This window comes from Jaculus jaculus, chromosome 20, assembly GCF_020740685.1.
Source record: "Jaculus jaculus isolate mJacJac1 chromosome 20, mJacJac1.mat.Y.cur, whole genome shotgun sequence".
NCBI classification, from domain to species: domain Eukaryota; kingdom Metazoa; phylum Chordata; class Mammalia; order Rodentia; family Dipodidae; genus Jaculus; species Jaculus jaculus.
The window spans coordinates 12,248,039-12,266,657 of NC_059121.1; the positions used below are offsets into that span (position 1 = coordinate 12,248,039).

Below are 18,619 nucleotides of genomic sequence, written 5' to 3' on the forward strand. Positions count from 1 at the left end.
GCTGCAGAGATTGCTTAGTGGTTAAGGTACTTGTCTGCAACGCCAAAGGACCCAGGTTGAATTCCTCAGGACCCATGTAAGTCCCTGGTACGCCCATTCTCGCCCTCTTTCTGTTTCTTTCTCTCACTCAAGTAAATATAATATTTTTTAAAATTATCAGATTTGCTAGGTGTGATGGCACATGCCTTTAATCCCAGCACTCTGAGAGGAGGATTGTTGATTTCAAGGCCAGCCTGAGACTACATAGTGAGTTCCAGGTCAGCCTGGATTAAAGCAAGACCCTAACTGGACAGAAAGAAAGAAAAAGAAAGCCAAATCCTTGTGTTTTAAGTATTATCAGCCAACTCTGGCTATATTTTTTCACAGGGTGCATTTACTACATATTGTTGAGTTCCTTCTATACCACCTGCTATACTGTAAAACAAACATCTCTCCATTTCTAGTGAGCAGTCTTACTGTTTTTTCTCAATGTGCTGGCTTAATAGTAAGCTGTGAGGGATGGTTCATATTTTTCTTCTTTACTATATTCTAGCACCTAAACCAAGGTAGACATTTAAATGTGTTAAAGTGGGGGCTGAAGAGTGGTTAAGGCACTTGCCTGTGAAGCCTAAGTACCTAGGTTCAATTTCCTATACCCACATAAGCCAGCTGCATATGGTGGTACATGCATCTGGAGTTCATTTGCAGTAGCTAGAGGCCCTGGTATGCCCATTCTATGTTTGTCTGTCTTTTTCTCTCAAATAAATAAATAGGTTGGAGAGATTGCTCAGCAGTTAAAGGCACTTGCTTGCAAAGCTTATGGTCTGGGATCAAATCCCCAGTACCCACATAAAGCCAGATGCACAAAGTGGTGCATGCATCTGGAGTTTGTTTCCAGTGGCAAGAGGCCCTAGTGCACCCATTCTCTCTTTCTTTCGCTCTGCTTACAAATAAGTGAATATATTTTAAAATAAATATTTTTTAAAGTGGGTACTTATCGCTATGCTTTCACAAAACTTATTCTACTAATCATGTTTGGGTATTTTTATGTAATGTATAATATAATAACATTCTGCTCAAAGGAAATTACCATGATGTAACACCAAAGTAATAAAGGAGAATTAAGACTGAAATATGGAACTAGGGATGTAGCTCATTGGCACACTGCTGGCCCAGTATACATGAGCCCCTGGGTTCATCCTTAGTGCACACACACAAAATCTAATATGGATTAGAACAAAGAAGTAACATGGTACTCTATTCATATTTGATACTGTTCTCAAAACAGATTACAGTATTGAAGACACTTGTCTTTTGGTTCAAACAACACACTAACTGTTAATGAAACATCACTAAGAAGGTGGGCTGGTCTCCCATTCTGAACTATATACATGCCATCAGAGTTCCCAATAAAAACTTTTAGATTTATTTATTTTTTTTAAGTCACACTTAGGTGAGTAAAGAAAAAAAATGTAATACAATGAGATTCTAGGAATTCATCAATATTAAAACCATTTTAATCCACAACCATATCCAATTCAAACAGTGAACCAAAAAGAAAGGACAATTACTTTCAATTTCAGCACAATTTATCACAATTCATTTAAAAGACTGATGCTAGTAAGTAGAATCTAGAATGTAATTGACTTAAATGATAAGCAGAGAATTATCTGATACTTATAGAATGTTAATGACCATTAGAATTTATTCATTGTGCTAACTCAGTCCATTTAGAATAAGGTTGACAACCAGTAGAATTCATTACATACTAAAAATAACACCATACTTATGCACAAATAAATCAATTTTCCCAGTCAGAGCTAATCTTCCTTTAAGAAGATTTCCTACATATTCACAGTACATAATATCACAGAACACCCATATTTGGCCTAAAGATCTCTGAATTGTAGCATTACAAGAAGGAAGTTCACCATGCCTAATAATGTGATTGAGTTTAGCCCAAATGTCTTCCAGGGTCTGATTGTTGCAAACAGTGTGTTCTATTGTCCATCTTGCTCTATAAAGTGAGTGCAAATTTAGTGTCTTTAAACTGTCCTGTAGCTTTTTAGACAAAGGGGTAATCTTTCCTGTACAATTTTTTCTGACAAGTGAAATACTCCAAGACCTCTTGTGTTGTTTTCCTTTTTCTGAATTTTTGTCCAGATTTTCAGAATTAGTCTGTTCTTTCAGTGTCTGTGACTGAATTAAAGACCGTTTTTTCAAATTGGGTTGAAATTCCAAGAGATCTACTGTGCAATCATAACTCTTTGATTTAATATTATGGTCTGAAATAGTTAAGCACTGTTTGACATTCTCAGCTGCCTCTCCACAAATGACCGGTGGTAATCCTTTAGGTTTGAGTGGAACTTTGGACCCATCGTGTGGAAACCAAGGAATGAATCTTGATAACGGACGAGTAGGGAAGTCTTGAATTGCCTTTTCTGCAATTTTTAGCAGTTGTTTGGGATCACTCTCATGTGGTCGATAATGTAATATTACTTCCGTAGTCATTCTGCAGTAATCCATTAGTTCTTGGCTGAATTCTTCAGAGCTAGAATGTAATGTATTAATACAACACTGACTCTCTTGTCATACCACAGGGCACAGGACCTAAAGTGGAAGTATTGCAAACAATAAGATATGGTAGGGACAACCTGTATACAAATAAGTAGGGAAAAAGAGAAACCAAAAGCCAGTTCCCTTATGATATTTGAAAGACAGTGCTACAGGTGCGTGTGAATATAATCCACAAACTTGAAAATCATTTCTCACAAAATAAAGTGACCTGAATTTGGTTTCAATCAAGATCACATCTAGCTTAAAGCTGCTAAGAGTCATTTAACTCAATAGATGCATTGTCCTTAAGACTACAGCAGAAATAAATAGCTATAAATAAATAGTGGTTCTTATCACAAAATGTAACATTTAAAAATATCAGCAATATGAATTAAGGAAAACTAAACCATTGTATAATTTTAGCTATTTGGATTAACCAGTTTATATTTAAAAAGAGTCTGAAATGTGCCCCCCCCCCACCATTAGAAAACTAATTGATAAAGGTTTAAATACTGCCAGGATAAGTAGGATGGTGACTGCTGTCAAGAAATCACAAGAGAGGGCTGGAGAGATGGCTTAGTGGTTAAGCGCTTGCTTGTGAAGCCTAAGGACCCCGGTTCGAGGCTTGGTTCCCCAGGTCCCACATTAGCCAGATGCACAAGGGGGCACACACATCTGGAGTTTGTTTGCAGTGGCTGGAAGCCCTGGCGCGCCCATCCTCCCTCTCTCCCTCTATCTGTCTTTCTTCCTGTGTCTGTCACTCAAATAAATAAATAAATAATGAACAACAAAAAAAAATATTAAATAAGAAATCACAAGAGAATCATCACCTTATTCTGAAGAGTTAAGAAGTAAATAATTAGCCAGGCATGGTGGCACATGCTTTTAATCCCAGCCCTTGGGAGGCAGAGGTAGGAAGAATAGGAGGATAGCTGTGAGTTCAAGGCCAGCCTGAGACTACAGCATGAATTTCAGGTCAGCTTGGGCTAAAGTGAGATCCTCTTCAAATAGCAACAACAACAAAAAGTAAATAATTGCATAATAATTTTTTAAATGTCCAGACCAAGCAACTCTCAGATTTAAAAATAACCACAATTATTAACATCCATAATTTTTACTATAGGTTTAATGTGATAACATATTTTATATATATATGTGTGTGTGTGTGTGTATGTATGTATTTGAGAGAGAAAGGGGGAGAGAGAGAGAGAGAGAGAGAGAGAGAGAGAGAATGGGCACACCAGGGCATCCAGCCACTGCAAATGAACTCCAGATGCATGGGCCTCCTTGTGCATCTGGCTTACCTGGGCCCTGGATAATCAAACCAGGATCCTTTGGCTTTGCAGACAAAGGCCTTAATCGCTAAGGCATCTCTCCAGCCCTGATAACATATTTTATAGAATAATGTGTTTATTTTTTCCTTTCCCCTTCTTTTTTACATCTTCACATAAAAAGGTAGGACACTGAGTCAGAGGTGTACTCAAAGGGAAAGGAAATTGTTACGGCTTCTTCAATAAGTGTCTCTTTTCATGAGTAAAAAAAAAGTATACTTAACATTTTACATACTGATATGTAAAGAAAGCAAACTCAACTGTCCATTTAAGTGGACATACCTGAACATCCACCATCAGTAAAAGTAAAACTTGTGAAACTCTTTTTTTTTGAGGTAGGGTCTCTCTCTCTCTAGCCAGGTTGACCTGGAATTCACTAAGTAGTCTCAAGGTGGCCTGGCGCTCATGATGATCCTCCTACTTATGCCCCCAAGCGCTGGGATTAAAGGTGGGTGAAACTTTTGATTAGCAACACAACAGGGTAAGAATGCACCAAAGAGGTAGAAGCAGAAAGTATTAGTGAGATGGAAAGCACTCATCCCTTCAGTCTGCTTAAATATTCTTCACTAGGTGTCTTCTATTTTCAAAAATAAGGAATAACAACAAATAAAAAACAAAACCAATGGCAGTTGGGACTCCCTATCACTGGAATTTGTGTTTAATTGTGTCAAGAGTGTATGAAATCATATCTAACAACTAGTACCTAACTGTTTCAAATTCCAATCAGTAATGATCTCTGAAAACAATTTCATCCATTGGGAGGCAACTAGACATCTTTACAAAGGCAGAGGCACGCCTTGTGCTGAAATACTGCCTCAATCACTTGCTTGTTATGTGACTTTGGAGAAGTTGCTTAAACCTTAAAAGTAATTTCTACTCTACATACCTGCTGGAAGATTGAGATAATGATAAACAATACGTTCTTTTTTTTTTTGGTTTTTCGAGGTAGGGCCTCACAGTAGCCCAGGCTGACCTTGAATTCACTATGTAGTCTCAGGGTGGCCCTAAACTCAGGGTGATCCTCCCACCTCTGCCTCCCTAGTACTGGGATTAAAGACGTGCTCTACCACGTTTTTGGTTTTTCGAGGTAGGTCTCATTCTAACCCAGGCGGACCAGGAACTCACTCTGTAGTCTCAGGGTGGCCTTGAATTTACAGGAATCCTCCTACCTCTGCCTCCCGGGTGCAGGGATTAAAGGTATTCGCCACCATGCCCAGCTAATATGTTCTTTTTTACCCACAGTCAGTCTGTTTTGGTCTAGAACATTTGCTGAGGCATTACAAAGGTTCTTGGTTCTATTCCAGCCATCAGTGTTATAAATGAACTGGTATGGCCGGGCGTGGTGGCGCACGCCTTTAATCCCAGCACTTGGGAGGCAGAGGTAGGAGGATCACCGAGAGTTCGAGGCCACCCTGAGACAACATAGAATTACAGGTCAGCCTGGACCAGAGTGAGATCCTACCTCGAAAAACCAAACCAAACCAAACCAAAACAAAAACCTGTAAAGTCTCTAAAATGTAAGATCAAAGGAGATGGGTGGAGGAGGAATAAGGAGCAGATCAAAATGGATGCCTTAAGGAAGGCGTATAATTCAACCTAATTCAAATATCTAACGAGCATTTCCCCCAGATCAGTCCAAGAAGGAAGGCACTGCTAACCACGCCATCAGGGCATCAGAAAGAAAAAAAAAAGTGTATTTGTGTTAAGAGAAAACATGAAGTAAAGCTGAAAGCACTTTAAAGAAAAAACTTTCAGAGAACAATGGAAATTTCAGGGGAACACCCCCCACCCCGCATGCTATCTTTTCCTGATTTAATTATTAAAACTTACTCAAAACTACTGGGTACAGATGAAAATTGATACCTCTATCACATGAACAAGACAAGAGATGGCAAGGCCACCTGGAATTTATTTCAATTTTTAGGGTCTGGCCAGTGGAGTTGGGGCGTCAGCTTCTGCACCCGGGACGTGGCGACTGCGGCAGGAGACTGCCGGGCTTTGCAGAAGTTCGGGACGAGCCCTGAGTCCAAACGAGCCCTGCATCCCAAAGGCCAGTCTACGCCGACAGATTGCTTCCAGAAAGAAACTAAAGAGAAGGGGAGAAAACAGAGCAAGGGAGGCCCTGGCTCATAAAAAATTAAAATTAAAGAAAAAAAAGTTTACCTTTCAGCGCCAGCAGGTGCTCTTGTTTGGGGGGATTCACTTCCATTTTGGACCCGCACTTTCAGATCCACGGCCTACGGGTGCTGCAGAGGTTCACCCAAGCCGGGAGACGCCGGAAAAGCGCGAAAACACCCCGGCGACCAGCGCGGGTTGACTCTTGTCTTTGCTCGTAGTACCTCACAATGTCTTGTTACATTTGTCCTTCAGGGTCCCGAATGGCTTCTTTTCACTAAAGCCATTTCTCCTTAGGGAGCCAGCCACAAAATAACCTATTTAGAACCACACATCCCTTCCGGCTAACAATACATGGCGACCAAAACGCTTACACCAAAGGGAGAAGGGAGGGGGGAGGAGGAAGATCGCCGAATGGCATGTTGGGACTTGTCGTTTATACCACTCGCATCGAATGCCGGGAAATGTAGTCCCCCGCTGCGGAGGAGCAATTACAGAATTTTTTCCCCCGTAAGATTTTAATGCTCTGTCTTTTCCTTTTACTCCCGGTTTTCTTTCCTTCTACGCACGACCCGCACAGTCATTAATAAGAAAATAGTAAGATGGGCGTGGTGGCGCACGCCTTTAATCCCAGCACTCGGGAGGCAGAGGTAGGAGGATCCCCGTGAGTTCGAGGCCACCCTGAGACTACATAGTGAGTTTCAGGTCAGCCTGGGCTAGATTGAGACGCTAAGTCGAAAAACCAAAAAAAAATAATAATAAAATGATAATAATAATAAACAAGAGTTCATGCGCAGCGCTCGTGCAGCCCAACAGCCAATGACTGAAGGGAGAGGGAGGGGCTGCGGGGGTGGGCGGGGCGGAGTTGCACTGCGCAGGCGCGCCGGCGGCGTGCGCGGAGGCTTCTGGGTACGGCCCCGCCCCTTCGGCTGCTGCTGTCCAGGGCAGGCTCTGACGGGCCGCCTCGGTGGCGCCGCTCGGTCCAGGATGGCTGCGGTGGTTGTAAACAAGCCGGGAGCGGGGCTAGACGGTGGCCGGCAGGGCAGCCGGGGGACGGCGGTGGTGAAGGTGAGGGACCGTGCGTGCGCCGTTGTCCACCGTCGGCCTCCCCTTCGGTTCATTCCTCCCTCCCCCAACACCTGCCTGCAGAGCCGCGCGGAGCGAGCTTGGGCGGGCGGGAGACGCGACCCCTGCAGCCCCGCGCCGTGCCTCCCCCCCGCGGCCCCCTGAACCCTGCAGGCTGCTCGTCGCTGCTGTCCGCATCGTCCACCAGGGCGTTTGTGGTCAAGACCGCGCGGGCTTGTGGGAGTGACCCGGGCAGGTCCTTTCCCCAGGTCCTCTCTTGAGTTTAGCTCAACAGGCATCAATTAGCTGATTTATATATGTGTGTGTGCGTGTATATATATGTATTTTAGTATACTGAGCCATTGCAATACCATGTGATGTGTTAGGTATTTAAGCTTGTCAATATCTACTTATAAAGGTAGATATTAATTCTCCCCTCTTTTATTTTTTACATGCAAGGAATCCAGTTTAATTGGTTACTGAGCCTGGCTGTGCTTTTCACTATTGCATTGCACTTCTCTAACCGTATTGGCCCCTCTCCTGTTACTAGTGCACTCAGCTTGTGAGAAGTCTCCCAACTGGAGCAGAATTGGGTGTATGTACCAGGATATAAGAATGACCCTGCTCTTAAAGTTTGAGATTGTACTACCATTGGATATATGCTTCAGAATGCATTTACACGTTGAAAATGAGAAGCTTATTTATAAACCTCTTTCATTACAATATAGGAAAAGATCAGAAAGGGACCACTGATCTCTGGTTCATAGAGTAATCTTCACATTGGTCATTCTCATTCCTGGATAGATGTTAGGAAAACTGAGTATGCACTCCCCTAATTCTAAGTATGTTGACATTAGCATTTTAAAATTTTTTTATTTCTAGAAGTAATTTTAATGGGTAGAGGGATTGAGAACCCCTGAGGCAGATACTGTGTGAAATTCTTATATAACATGTTGAATGATAGACACCTATAATTTTTTGTTGTTGTTTTTCGAGGTACAGTCTCACTGTAGCCCAGGCTGACCTTGAATTCACTATGTAGTCTGAGGGTGGCCTTGAACTCAAGGCGATACTCCTAACTCTGCCTCCCAAGTGCTGGGTTTAAAATAATTTTTTAATGAACCTACATTTTTGAGGAGTTTATGTCCACATTTTGATATCAGTTGTTGATTTACTTAACCTTGTATATTATTGAAATTATTTTCCAGGTACACAGTATATTTTACTGCTGGAAATATATATTTTGAATTGTGCTTTTGCACAGTATTTTGTGAACTTGTTTTATTCTGTAATTTCAGTAGGTTCCATTTTCATTGCCCTGTTTGTCTTACAGTTTTTAAAGGTGTAGCAAAGCCTATGTAAATCAATTTGTTATACTACAGAATTTGATATTTGGAGTGCACTTTGTTCATTTCATCTTAACATGTAAAATGTTGCTCTTTAGCTGGAAGGTTAAGTTGATGTTAGAATGATAATACTGTGCTAATGACTTCTTTTTAAATGAACATGTTGATAATGACAGGCCTTTTATCACCAGGGAAAACAGAGACAAAAAGCTGATATGAGGGCTGGAGAGATGGCTTAGCTGTTAAGGCGCATGCCTGAGAAACCTAAGAACCCAGGTTTGATTCCCCGGTACCCACATAAGCCGATGTACAAGGTGGTGCATGCATCTGGAGGGCGTTTGCAGCAGCTAGAGGCCCTGGCATACCCAATCTCTTTCTTTCTGCCTCTCTTTCTAATAAATAAAAATAAAAATTTAAAAAAGCTGATGTGTATGAAATAACATTTTAAAATGACACTCAGCTGCAGGCGTGGTGGTGCGTCCCTTTAATCCCAGCAGTGGGGTGGCTGTTGTAGGAGAATCACCTTGAGTTTGAGGCTGCCTGGGCTATAGCGTGCAGAGTGAGTTCTAGGTCACCCTGGACTAGAGTGAGACCCTGCTTCAAAGCAACAAAAATAAATCACAGTTTTTAAATTTTGTTTTGTGAAACTTAGTTCTTTTAAGGTACAGCATGGCTTATTCAAATTCTAGCCAGGCTTGGTGGCTCATGCCTTTAATTCCAGCACTTGAGAGGCAGAGGTAAGTGGACCACTGTGAGTTCAAGGCCAGTCTGAGACTACATAGTAAATTCCAGGTTACCCTGGGCTAGAGTCAGACCCTACCTCATTGAGCCCAGGCTAACCTGAAATTCACTATGTAGTCTCATGGTGATCCTCCTACCTCTGCTTCTTGAGTGCTTGGATTAAAAGTGTGCAAAAAAATTTTTTTTTATTTACATAAAATAAACTTGAAGCTTTCCTTGGAACATTTGTTAGTTTTTTTTTTTCCCTATTGTGGGCTTAATTTGTTATAATTTTTTACTGCAATTCCCAATTATAGGTACTAAGGGAAGAAGTCTTGCTTTTAAATACCAAGTTGGTACTTGGGGCTATTTTAGGATGCAAGTTTGGTTTACTGATCAATAGAACTGTGCTAGTACTTTTTGAAAATTTATACTGCTGACAACATGAGTAAGTTATCACAAGTCAAAAATATAAATGAATAAACTGAGCAAGATTTTTTTTAGTTTATTTTCATAAGAAAGTGTAATATGTTCAAACATCACAGTAATGAGATTCCATTTTGAGCATTTTTTTTTTTTGTATTGTTTTGAGTAAAGTAAGACTTTTTTTTTTCTTTAAAAACACCTAGGCTGGGCTGGAGGTATACTTATCAGTTAAGGTGTTTCCCTGCAAAGCCAAAGTACCCAGGTTTGATTCCCCAGGACCCCATGTTAGCCAGATGCACAAGATGGCGCATGTGTCTGGAGTTCGTTTGCAGTGGCTAGAGGCCCTGTTGCACCCATTCTGTCTCTCTCCACCCTTCCCTCCCTTTTCCTTTCTCCTCTCCCTCCTCCTTTCTCTCTGTCAAATAAATTAAAAAAAACATCTAGGCGAAGTTGAAATGTGTGTATATGATAATTCAGTTTGGGGGTAGCTTTTCCCCAGCTGTTTCTCTTTCTCACAGGAAACTAGTGTTCCAATGTTAATTGGTTGACAACATGTTATGTAACAAGTAGATTATTTGTTTTTCCCCCATCTTTATACATAATTCAATATATTCTGTTTAACATTTTTCACTTTGCTATATTTATATGAAATAGTCTGTATATACCTAAAGATTTCTAAATCTTTCTTAACTAGTCTGTAGTCTATTGTTCATTTAAGAGAGAGAAAATACCTGTGCACCAGGGCCTTTAGTCACTATAGACCCACTCCAGACACATGTGCCACTTTGTGCATCTGGCTTTATGTGCATACTGGGGAATTGAACTTAGGTCCTTAGTCTTCACAGGAAAGTACCTTAACCACTAAGCTATCTTTCCAGCCCTCACCTGTAGTTTTATAGCATATGAATTTACTATTTATTTTATAATTTGGAATTGATATATACTTTGCTTATCCAAATGATGTAATAAAGAATAGCACATTGGTTTTGTCACATATGATCTGGTGATAAGACTCAGTGGTAGAGGCTTTTTCTAACAAATTCAAATGTGGTTGACCATGAGCAGTGCTAAAAGTAAACAAATGAACAAACAAATAAAAGAAAAAAAGAGCATTTTTATCTTCTCACATGTGTATAATACAGCTATAGGATGAATTTCCTGCAACTGAAGTTGTACTGAGTTAATTAAACATTTGGTAAGTACAGCCTGCCAGGTTGCTACTGTAGAATCTGTTATCACTTCACACCAATCAGTGAAATTGCTTCCCTATACTTTTTTAAAAATAAAAATATTTTTATTGAGAGAGAGAGAAAAAATATGAATGGAAACTAGTGGATGCATTTAGGCCTCTGGCCACTGCACAGGCCATGTTGTATGTCTGACTATACATGAGTACTAGGGAATTGAACCTGGGTTTCAGACTTTGCAAACAAGTGCCTTTATCTGCTGAGCTATCTTCTCAGCCTGGTTTTTGTACTCTATTCATATGAATTATCAGTGGCTTTTTGAGAAAAATACATTGATGTATTTTTACAATTGCTTTGAAGAGTTCAGGTTGAGTATTTCATATATATAAAGAGTTGTACACTGAATTATTTTTGATTTATATTTTGTTGAACTTTATTTACATAAGCACATAAATGCTTGGTATTTGTAATACCCTACTTTTGGCCCTTGGTCTAACAAGGAAAAGACAGGCCAGCCAATGAAAGTATTGAAGTGTTTAGGTGTGACAAGCAGACACACATTCAAATTATATGGAAGTTAAGGAACAAGAGATAAATGTTTCTTTGGAATTTGTTGATTTATTGCAGTAAAAATTAAGAAGGTCCCAGTGGTTGTTTAGCCATTTCCTCAGCACTGGTATAAAGAGTCAAGAAACTGTCATGTTCTAAAAGGTATTTGATACAGTTGAGGCATAGGGGTCTGAAGGGTATGGTGGCAAGGCCATAGATGTGGACTAGAGTCTAGTGGGTCTTGAATGACAGACATAGGATGTTGGGAATACAATAAATTGTTCATTGTGGGTAGTATTTTAAAAGTACTTAATGGGGCTGGAGAAATGGCTTAGCAGTTAAGGCTCTTGCCTGAAACGCCAAAGGACCCAGGTTCAATTCCCCAGGACCCAGGTTCGATTCCCCAAGACCCACGTAAGGCAGATGCACAAGGGGGTCATATGCATCTGGAGTTCGTTTGCAGTGGCTGGAGGCCCTGGCGTGCCCATTCTCTCTTTGTACCTCCTATTTCTTTCCCTCTGTCTCTCAAATAAGTAAATAAAATAAACAACAAAAGTACTTAAAATTGTAAACAATAGCTGGGCGTGGTGGCACACTCCTTTAATCCCAGCACTCAGAAGGCAGAGGTAGGAGGATCACTGAGAGTTCGAGATCACCCTGAGACTACATTGTGAATTCCTGATCAGCCTGAGCTAGAGCAAGACCCTACCTTGAAAAACAAAACAAAAAAAAGAAACAATAGAGACATAGATATAAAAGTGCCGGAAATGATAAACTGCTATAAGTATAGTTTGTTGACTATAAACTCATAGACCAGAGAATCAGTGTATGCTAATTGTTACAGTCTTTTTTACTCTGCATTTTGGTGGGTCATGTACCTATAATTACAACTAGATAGACAAATGTTTTGTAACTAAGTTGTAACTAAGTACTGTACTTATTTAAAACAAGATTACAATTTAGGTTTTAGCTAATTGCTTTTTTTCCTTTAAATTTCTTTTGTTGTTGTTGTTGTTGTTGTTTTTGAGGTAGGCTGTCACTCTAGCTCAGGCTGCCCTAGAACTGTCTGTAGTCCCAAGCTGGACTTGAACTCCAGGCATCCACCTACTTCTGCCTCCCAAGTGCTGGGATTAAAGGCGTGCACCACCATGCCTGGTTTACCTTTACAGTACTGGACTAAATGGATTTTAGAAGACACTTCAACATTATTTGTAGTCTTTCTTACAAGTTTTAAAAAATAATTTAGAAAACTGTTCTCTCAGTACACATTTTACTTATTTTTTATTTTTATTTATTTATTAATTAGAGACAGAGAGCGGGGTGGAGGAGGGAGAGAGAAAGAATGGGTGTGCCAGGGCCTCCAGCCACTGCAAACGAACTCCAGATGCATCTGCTACCATGTGCAGCTGGCTCATGTGGGACCTGGAGAATTGAGCCAGGGTCTGTAGGCTTCGCAGGCAAACATCTTAACCACTAAGCCATCTCTCCAACCCAATTTTTTAAAGCTTTTTAAAAGTTTTATTTATTTAATTATCAGAGAGAGAGAGATAGAGTGAGAGAGTCATACACATTTTAGGCCACTTTTTGTTGAAATCAGTTGATGGCTTAGGTGGGCTTTGGAGATACATGCCTTTAATCTCAGCCCTTGAGAGACAGGCTGCAGGAGCCCTGCAAATTTGAGACCAGATTGGTCTAAGTAGTGAGCTCAAGGTCATCCAGGGCTACATGACGAGAGCCTGTCATCAAACAAAAACAAAATAGTGCACTGGGATGAGGTAGTTGAAGAAGAATGGCTTTCAGTAGAATTACATATTATTACAGATTCCGTTTTCAGAAGACAAGATTATGCTAATTTGTAATACTTACCTTGCTCTCTAAAACAATATTTCAAGGAGATTTCCTGATGATATAATTTTGGCAAGGTCTTTCAGGGATAAGTGACTAAAAATGTAACATAGAGTTTTATAGCCTAGCAGGTTTGTATTTTTTTTTTTCATGGAGGAACAATAACAAGGTTGATTCACTGTACTTCATTGGTTATTTCACACTTAAAGATATGTATTCTTTAAAAATTGTTTACAGAATATGTTTCTATTTGAAATATTAGGTTCTTGAGTGTGGAGTCTGTGAAGATGTCTTCTCTCTGCAAGGAGACAAAGTCCCCCGTCTTCTTCTCTGCGGCCACACAGTCTGTCATGACTGTCTCACTCGCCTGCCTCTTCATGGAAGAGCAGTACGTTGCCCATTTGATCGTCAAGTGACAGACCTAGGTAGGAAAATTATTTGTATGGATTTAAGATTGAAAATTATTCACCTATAATTTATGTTTTTGTGTGTGCATGGAGGCTTTTACCACAGTGTACTTGGGCAGGTCAGAAGACAACCTTGAGATATTTGTCCTACCTTTTTTTTGAGACAAGGCCCCTCTTGGTTTGCTGAGCATGTGCACCAATCTAGCTGGCCCATGAACTTCCAGGTTTTTCTGGCTCCACCTCCCTTTGAGGTAGGTGTGTTACCACCACAGATGCCTGCATCACTTTAAATTTTGATTTATGTGAGTGCTGTGTAATTGAGCTCTGGCCAGTGTCTTTAACCACTGATCCCTCTTCCCAGCCCAGTAAATTATTAATATAACACAAAGTTTGGGTTGAAAGTAAGCGTATGTGTATTGTTAGATAATTCATATTATAGATAATCTAATATAAACCATAAAATAGAGGTGGAGATGTCTCTATTTTGAGGTTCATTTATTTCACTTTTTACTGTGTAAGGCATATAGTCATTTCTGTATATAAAACTATACTTATAGAAATGGTAATGTTTTGGACATGGAGGGTAGATCCTTTGTCCACTATTTTGAAGAATACTGTAATTTCTCTGTACTCACAGTGTGCAGAGTGGTACAATTTCATTGTTGAAGCTGGGCATTTATGGTAGGGAGTGGTTAGTCACATTTAAGTTGGAACAAAACAAGACTGCTACTGTATCAACAGTAGAAAAAGCAACCCTGCCCTTGGAAGAGATTATAATCACAATAACTTATAGGTTAGTTTTTACTGGGATGCCAATCTGTAGAATGTATGTTAGTGACCTTTGATATATTGGCTTGCCATTCTTTTTTGGTATTGTAGAAATGATATATACATGCATTGTAGAAGACTTGAAAAAAAGTGAAATTGGAAGAGAAAAGATCATTTGTAATTCAGCTTCTAGAATAAAAGCACCATTGATGTTAAAGGTCATGATCAGAATTCTTGTCTAAGAAGAGTATCACTAACTTTTACTTCTGATCAGCAATATTTCTGATTCTCCTCTTCGGTCTATGTGGTAAATTCTACTGCCCTACTCTTTTAAAGTTAGGTGTGGCTATGCTAACAGTATTTGAGCAGAAGTGAAATATTAACTTCCGGGTAGAAGTTTTCAAGAGGTTTATGATGGCTTGAGGTAACTGTTCCTCCCTGTTATAGTCAGTTGGTCCATGGGGCCCTCAACATGGACAATGGGAAATAGAGTCCCCCCCCCTTTTTTTTTTGGTTTGTTTTTCAAGGTAGGGTCTCACTCTAGCCTTGGCTGACCTGGAATTCACTCAGTAGTCCCAGGGTGGCCTTGAACTCATGGTGGGTGATCTTCCTACCTCTGCCTCCTAAGTGCTGGGATTAAAGGTATGTGCCACAATGCCCAGCTGAAATAGAGCTTTTCTTGACTGCCTTAAACCCTAAGCAAGACATTGCATCATCAACAAAAATTTTTGTTGTTTTAATCCTTCAAGATTATAAAGTTGGTTTGACAGTTACAGAATTATTAAGTGATATATTAGGCACTGTGCAGTCCTATTAGGAGTTTGTTTGTATTCCTTATATAATGCCTGGCACTTTAAAAATTGCCACAACCATAGTTATACATAGGAGTTTTGCGTTCTTTACAACTGTTTAGTATAAATTGAGTAGGCAGAACTCAGCTTGTAGAATACATGGGAATCATTAAAACAAGTAAAGAAAAGGCCTTGTATAGCAAGGCTACAGGAGGAATACTTCAGTAGGTATTTTTAATATTGTCATTTATTTCTTTGCCAGGAGAGAGAGAACAAGAATAGAATGAACTAGAGCTAGAGCATGGGCGTGCCAGGGCCTGTTGCTGCTGCGAATGAACTCCAGATACATGTGCCACTGTGTGTGTCTCGCTTTGCATGGGCAGTGAGGAATTGAACCAGGCTGTCAAGCACCTTTAACTCTGAGCCATCTCTAGCTCCTTGAGTATGATGTTAGTGGTACTTAGTAAAGGAGGTTGCAAAAGATAGAGAGGAAGATAAAAGTACTTTGTTTACATTTTTGTTTGTTTTTAAAGAAAAGATAAGACAAAAGGGAGAGAAGGCTGGTATGCAGTGGCCACATTTTCCTTTTCCACATTTATTCCATAGACAAACACTTACTAGGTAGCAGAAATGTCAGATGGTATTTGTTGTTATAGAAGCTCACTTAGGCACTCAGGAGGCAGAGGTAGGAATATCCCCGTGAGTTCAAGGCCACCCTGAGACTACATAGTGAATTCCAGGTCAGCCTGGACCAAAGTGAGACCCTACCTAGAAATACCAAGCAAAAAAGAAGCTCACTTAGGTAATCCTTTTAACTATTGAATGACGTGGCTGTTAATTAGAGGCTCAGAAGAGAAGTTGTGTGTCCAAACACATGTGTTTTTGTTCATCTGGGTGTGTGTGAACACGTATGTGCTTGTTTATCTGTACTTATGTGTTCACTGCTGGGTCAAAGAACCTTCAGTCCTTATTCAGAAGTTCCTGAAGTCTTACTAACAGAGGCTCATTGTCTTGCTATAGTGTGAGGTTCTGTGTGAGGAGTTTTATGTAGTCATTGACTGCCACAGGTTGGAGAAGGGATGGGGGAAATCTTATTTTTGCTCTTTTACGTCCAGTTTAATAGAGATGGATTATTTTAGGTAGGTACATTGTGTGTTTTACATGAATTTAGTGTGAACTAACTATGAATCTAAGCTTATTTATGGTCCTTAAATAAGTTTATTTATTAAATTACAGTTGTAAAGAGCATTTTCCCTTTTATGTGCATGTGACCTTGCACAGATTAATTTTACAATCTCCCATTGAGCTATATACCTGGTGTCTATAGCATCTTTAAAAGTTCTGTCTAAACAGGGCAGCATGTTACAAATTGCTGAAAAGGTAGTGGGCAAATGATAGCTTTTAGAACTTAATTTCAGTTGTGTTTATGTGCACAAGTATGTGTGTTATCCTGGATTATAATATAAGATGTATTTCTTATTGTAGCTAGCTATAAAAATATTTTTTAGGGCTGGAGAGATGGCTTGGCAGTTAAGCGCTTGTCTGTGAAGTCTAAGGACCCTAGGCCCTGGTTCGAGGCTCGTTTCCACATTAGCCAGATGCACAAGGGGGTGCACGCATCTGGGGTTCGTTTGCAGTAGCTGGAAGCCCTGGCTCGCCCATTCTCTGTCTCTCTCTATCTGCCTCGTTCTCTCCCTGTCTCTCTCAAATAAATAAATAAAAATTTTTTTAAAAATATTTTTTAAAGGTTGAAATATTTGTTTTAGTATATGTAGTAAAAGTCATTGATTAAATGGGATTTGTAACATTATATGGCAGAAAAAGAGAATTTTAAAATGTTTCTACTTGGAATGCTGAAGGTGTCTTCTACTTTTTTTTTTTTTATAAATTTATTTGAGAGCGACAGACACAGAGAGAAAGACAGATAGAGGGAGAGAGAGAGAATGGGCGCGCCAGGGCTTCCAGCCTCTGCAAACGAACTCCAGACGTGTGCGCCCCCTTGTGCATCTGGCTAACGTGGGACCTGGGGAACCGAGCCTTGAACCGGGGTCCTTAGGCTTCACAGGCAAGCGCTTAACTGCTAAGCTATCTCTCCAGCCCATCTTCTACTTTTTTTTATTTTAATTTATTATTTATTTATTTATTTGAAAGCGACAGACACAGAGAGAAAGACAGATAGAGGGAGAGAGAGAGAATGGGCGCGCCAGGGCTTCCAGCCTCTGCAAATGAACTCCAGACGCGTGTGCCCCCTTGTGCATCTGGCTAACGTGGGACCTGGGGAACCGAGCCTCGAACCGGGGTCCTTAGGCTTCACAGGCAAGCGCTTAACCACTAAGCCATCTCTCCAGCCCTGTCTTCTACTTTTTGAAGAGAACACTAATAAGCCATTGCTTTGTCATAAAAATAAGATTTTGAATTTTTAGCAATTATTAATAACTAAACTGTGTGCCTTAGAACACTCTCTTAACGTATGAGATAAATTGTTAGTACATTCAGGGTTTTTTTGTTTGTTTGTTTGTTTTTGTTTTTTTTAAGATAGAGTCAGCCCAGGCTGACCTGGAATTCACTATGTAGTCTCAGAGAGGCCTTGAACTCACAGCAATCTTACCTCTGCCTTTCAAGTCCTGGGATAAAAGGCATGTACCACCATGCCTGGCTTTTCTTTTCTTCTTTCTCTCCCTTCCTTCCTTTCTTCCCTTCTTTCTTTCACTCCTCCCTCCCCCGAGGTAGCATTTAAGTTTTATGCTTATATTTACTGTAGGAGATTCCGGTGTCTGGGGATTGAAAAAAAATTTTGCTTTGCTGGAGCTTTTGGAACGATTGCAAAATGGACACATTGGTCAGTATGGGAATGCAGAGGAAGCCTCTGGGACATCTGGAGAGGTATGCACTGGCCTTGGGGAAATACATACTCATTACAAGATGAATTTTTGTTTATTCTAAAATACTTGTCATTATTTGTACAATATTGCCTCATTGCTACTATCAAATATCTTCCAAATAAAAAAGGTTGTGTTCAGTGTACTCTCCCAGACAAGGAGACAGCTAGTAAATATGGGCAAAAAATCCACTAACGCTGTGCACTTAATTTTAGTACTTCAAGACTGCCCTGTGTACTTTAGTTACTATAAGACGTATTTCAAGAACATCTAGATATTTGCAGTAAATAACTATGAGTGATTTGGGTAGTGAACTTTAAAATCCACCTATTTTGTATCAAGGAAAAAACCCAACAGAATGATTCCCTCTTACGGTGTTTGGCTATGTCTATAAGTAAAGTATACCAGCAAAATTAATTTCAAACAAAAGCATTCTGTCTTCTAGTCCTATCACAGTTTGTATCTTCTATATTTCAAAAACATTATTATGTGATATTGTCCTTGTAAATCATTTTTCAATTTAACAAACAAGAAATGTTTTTGTAGTATCTGTAAACATTATTCATATTGCAAAACAAAGTTGTTTCATTCTTTAGGTTCAGATTTGAAGTTTTCTTAAATTTAATGTGACAACAAATGACCCGATTGGTGTACT

General features: G+C 39.9%; 3 protein-coding genes across 5 annotated transcripts in view; 1 reads left to right on the forward strand and 2 right to left on the reverse strand.

Annotated features, from left to right (window-relative positions):
• The window catches only part of Trappc13 (trafficking protein particle complex subunit 13), a 38,694-nt gene extending 32,526 nt beyond the window's left edge, over nt 1-6,168 (reverse strand). For both annotated transcript variants that reach the window (XM_045138904.1, XM_045138902.1), the window contains exon 1: nt 6,030-6,168. In XM_045138904.1, coding sequence (XP_044994839.1) covers nt 6,030-6,075 — 46 coding nt within the window. In that variant the 5' untranslated portion in view covers nt 6,076-6,168. The remainder of the gene's footprint in view (nt 1-6,029) is intronic.
• Shld3 (shieldin complex subunit 3) lies at nt 1,662-6,166 on the reverse strand. 2 transcript variants are annotated; one of them, XM_045138908.1, is made up of 2 exons: nt 6,030-6,166; nt 1,662-2,589 (listed from the first exon to the last, which is right to left on the reverse strand). In XM_045138908.1, exon 2 carries the CDS (start codon nt 2,503-2,505, stop codon nt 1,741-1,743), a length of 765 nt encoding a protein of 254 aa, XP_044994843.1. In that variant the 5' UTR covers nt 2,506-2,589; nt 6,030-6,166; the 3' UTR covers nt 1,662-1,740. The 2 variants fall into 2 exon arrangements, with proteins under 2 accessions (XP_044994843.1, XP_044994844.1); XM_045138909.1 differs by having other exon boundaries at nt 1,662-2,530; nt 6,030-6,165.
• Nucleotides 6,169-6,910: 742 nt separating the features above from the next.
• Trim23 (tripartite motif containing 23) overlaps nt 6,911-18,619 on the forward strand; it is a 28,794-nt gene continuing 17,085 nt past the window's right edge. The window contains exons 1-3 of the mRNA XM_004671198.2: nt 6,911-7,049; nt 13,382-13,544; nt 17,847-17,968. Coding sequence (XP_004671255.1) covers nt 6,969-7,049; nt 13,382-13,544; nt 17,847-17,968 — 366 coding nt within the window. The 5' untranslated portion in view covers nt 6,911-6,968. The remainder of the gene's footprint in view (nt 7,050-13,381; nt 13,545-17,846; nt 17,969-18,619) is intronic.

Excerpts from the sequence above, each read along its gene's own strand:
- Shld3 (XM_045138908.1), bottom strand. The coding sequence starts at position 2,505 with ATGGATTACTGCAGAATGACTACGGAAGTAATATTACATTATCGACCA.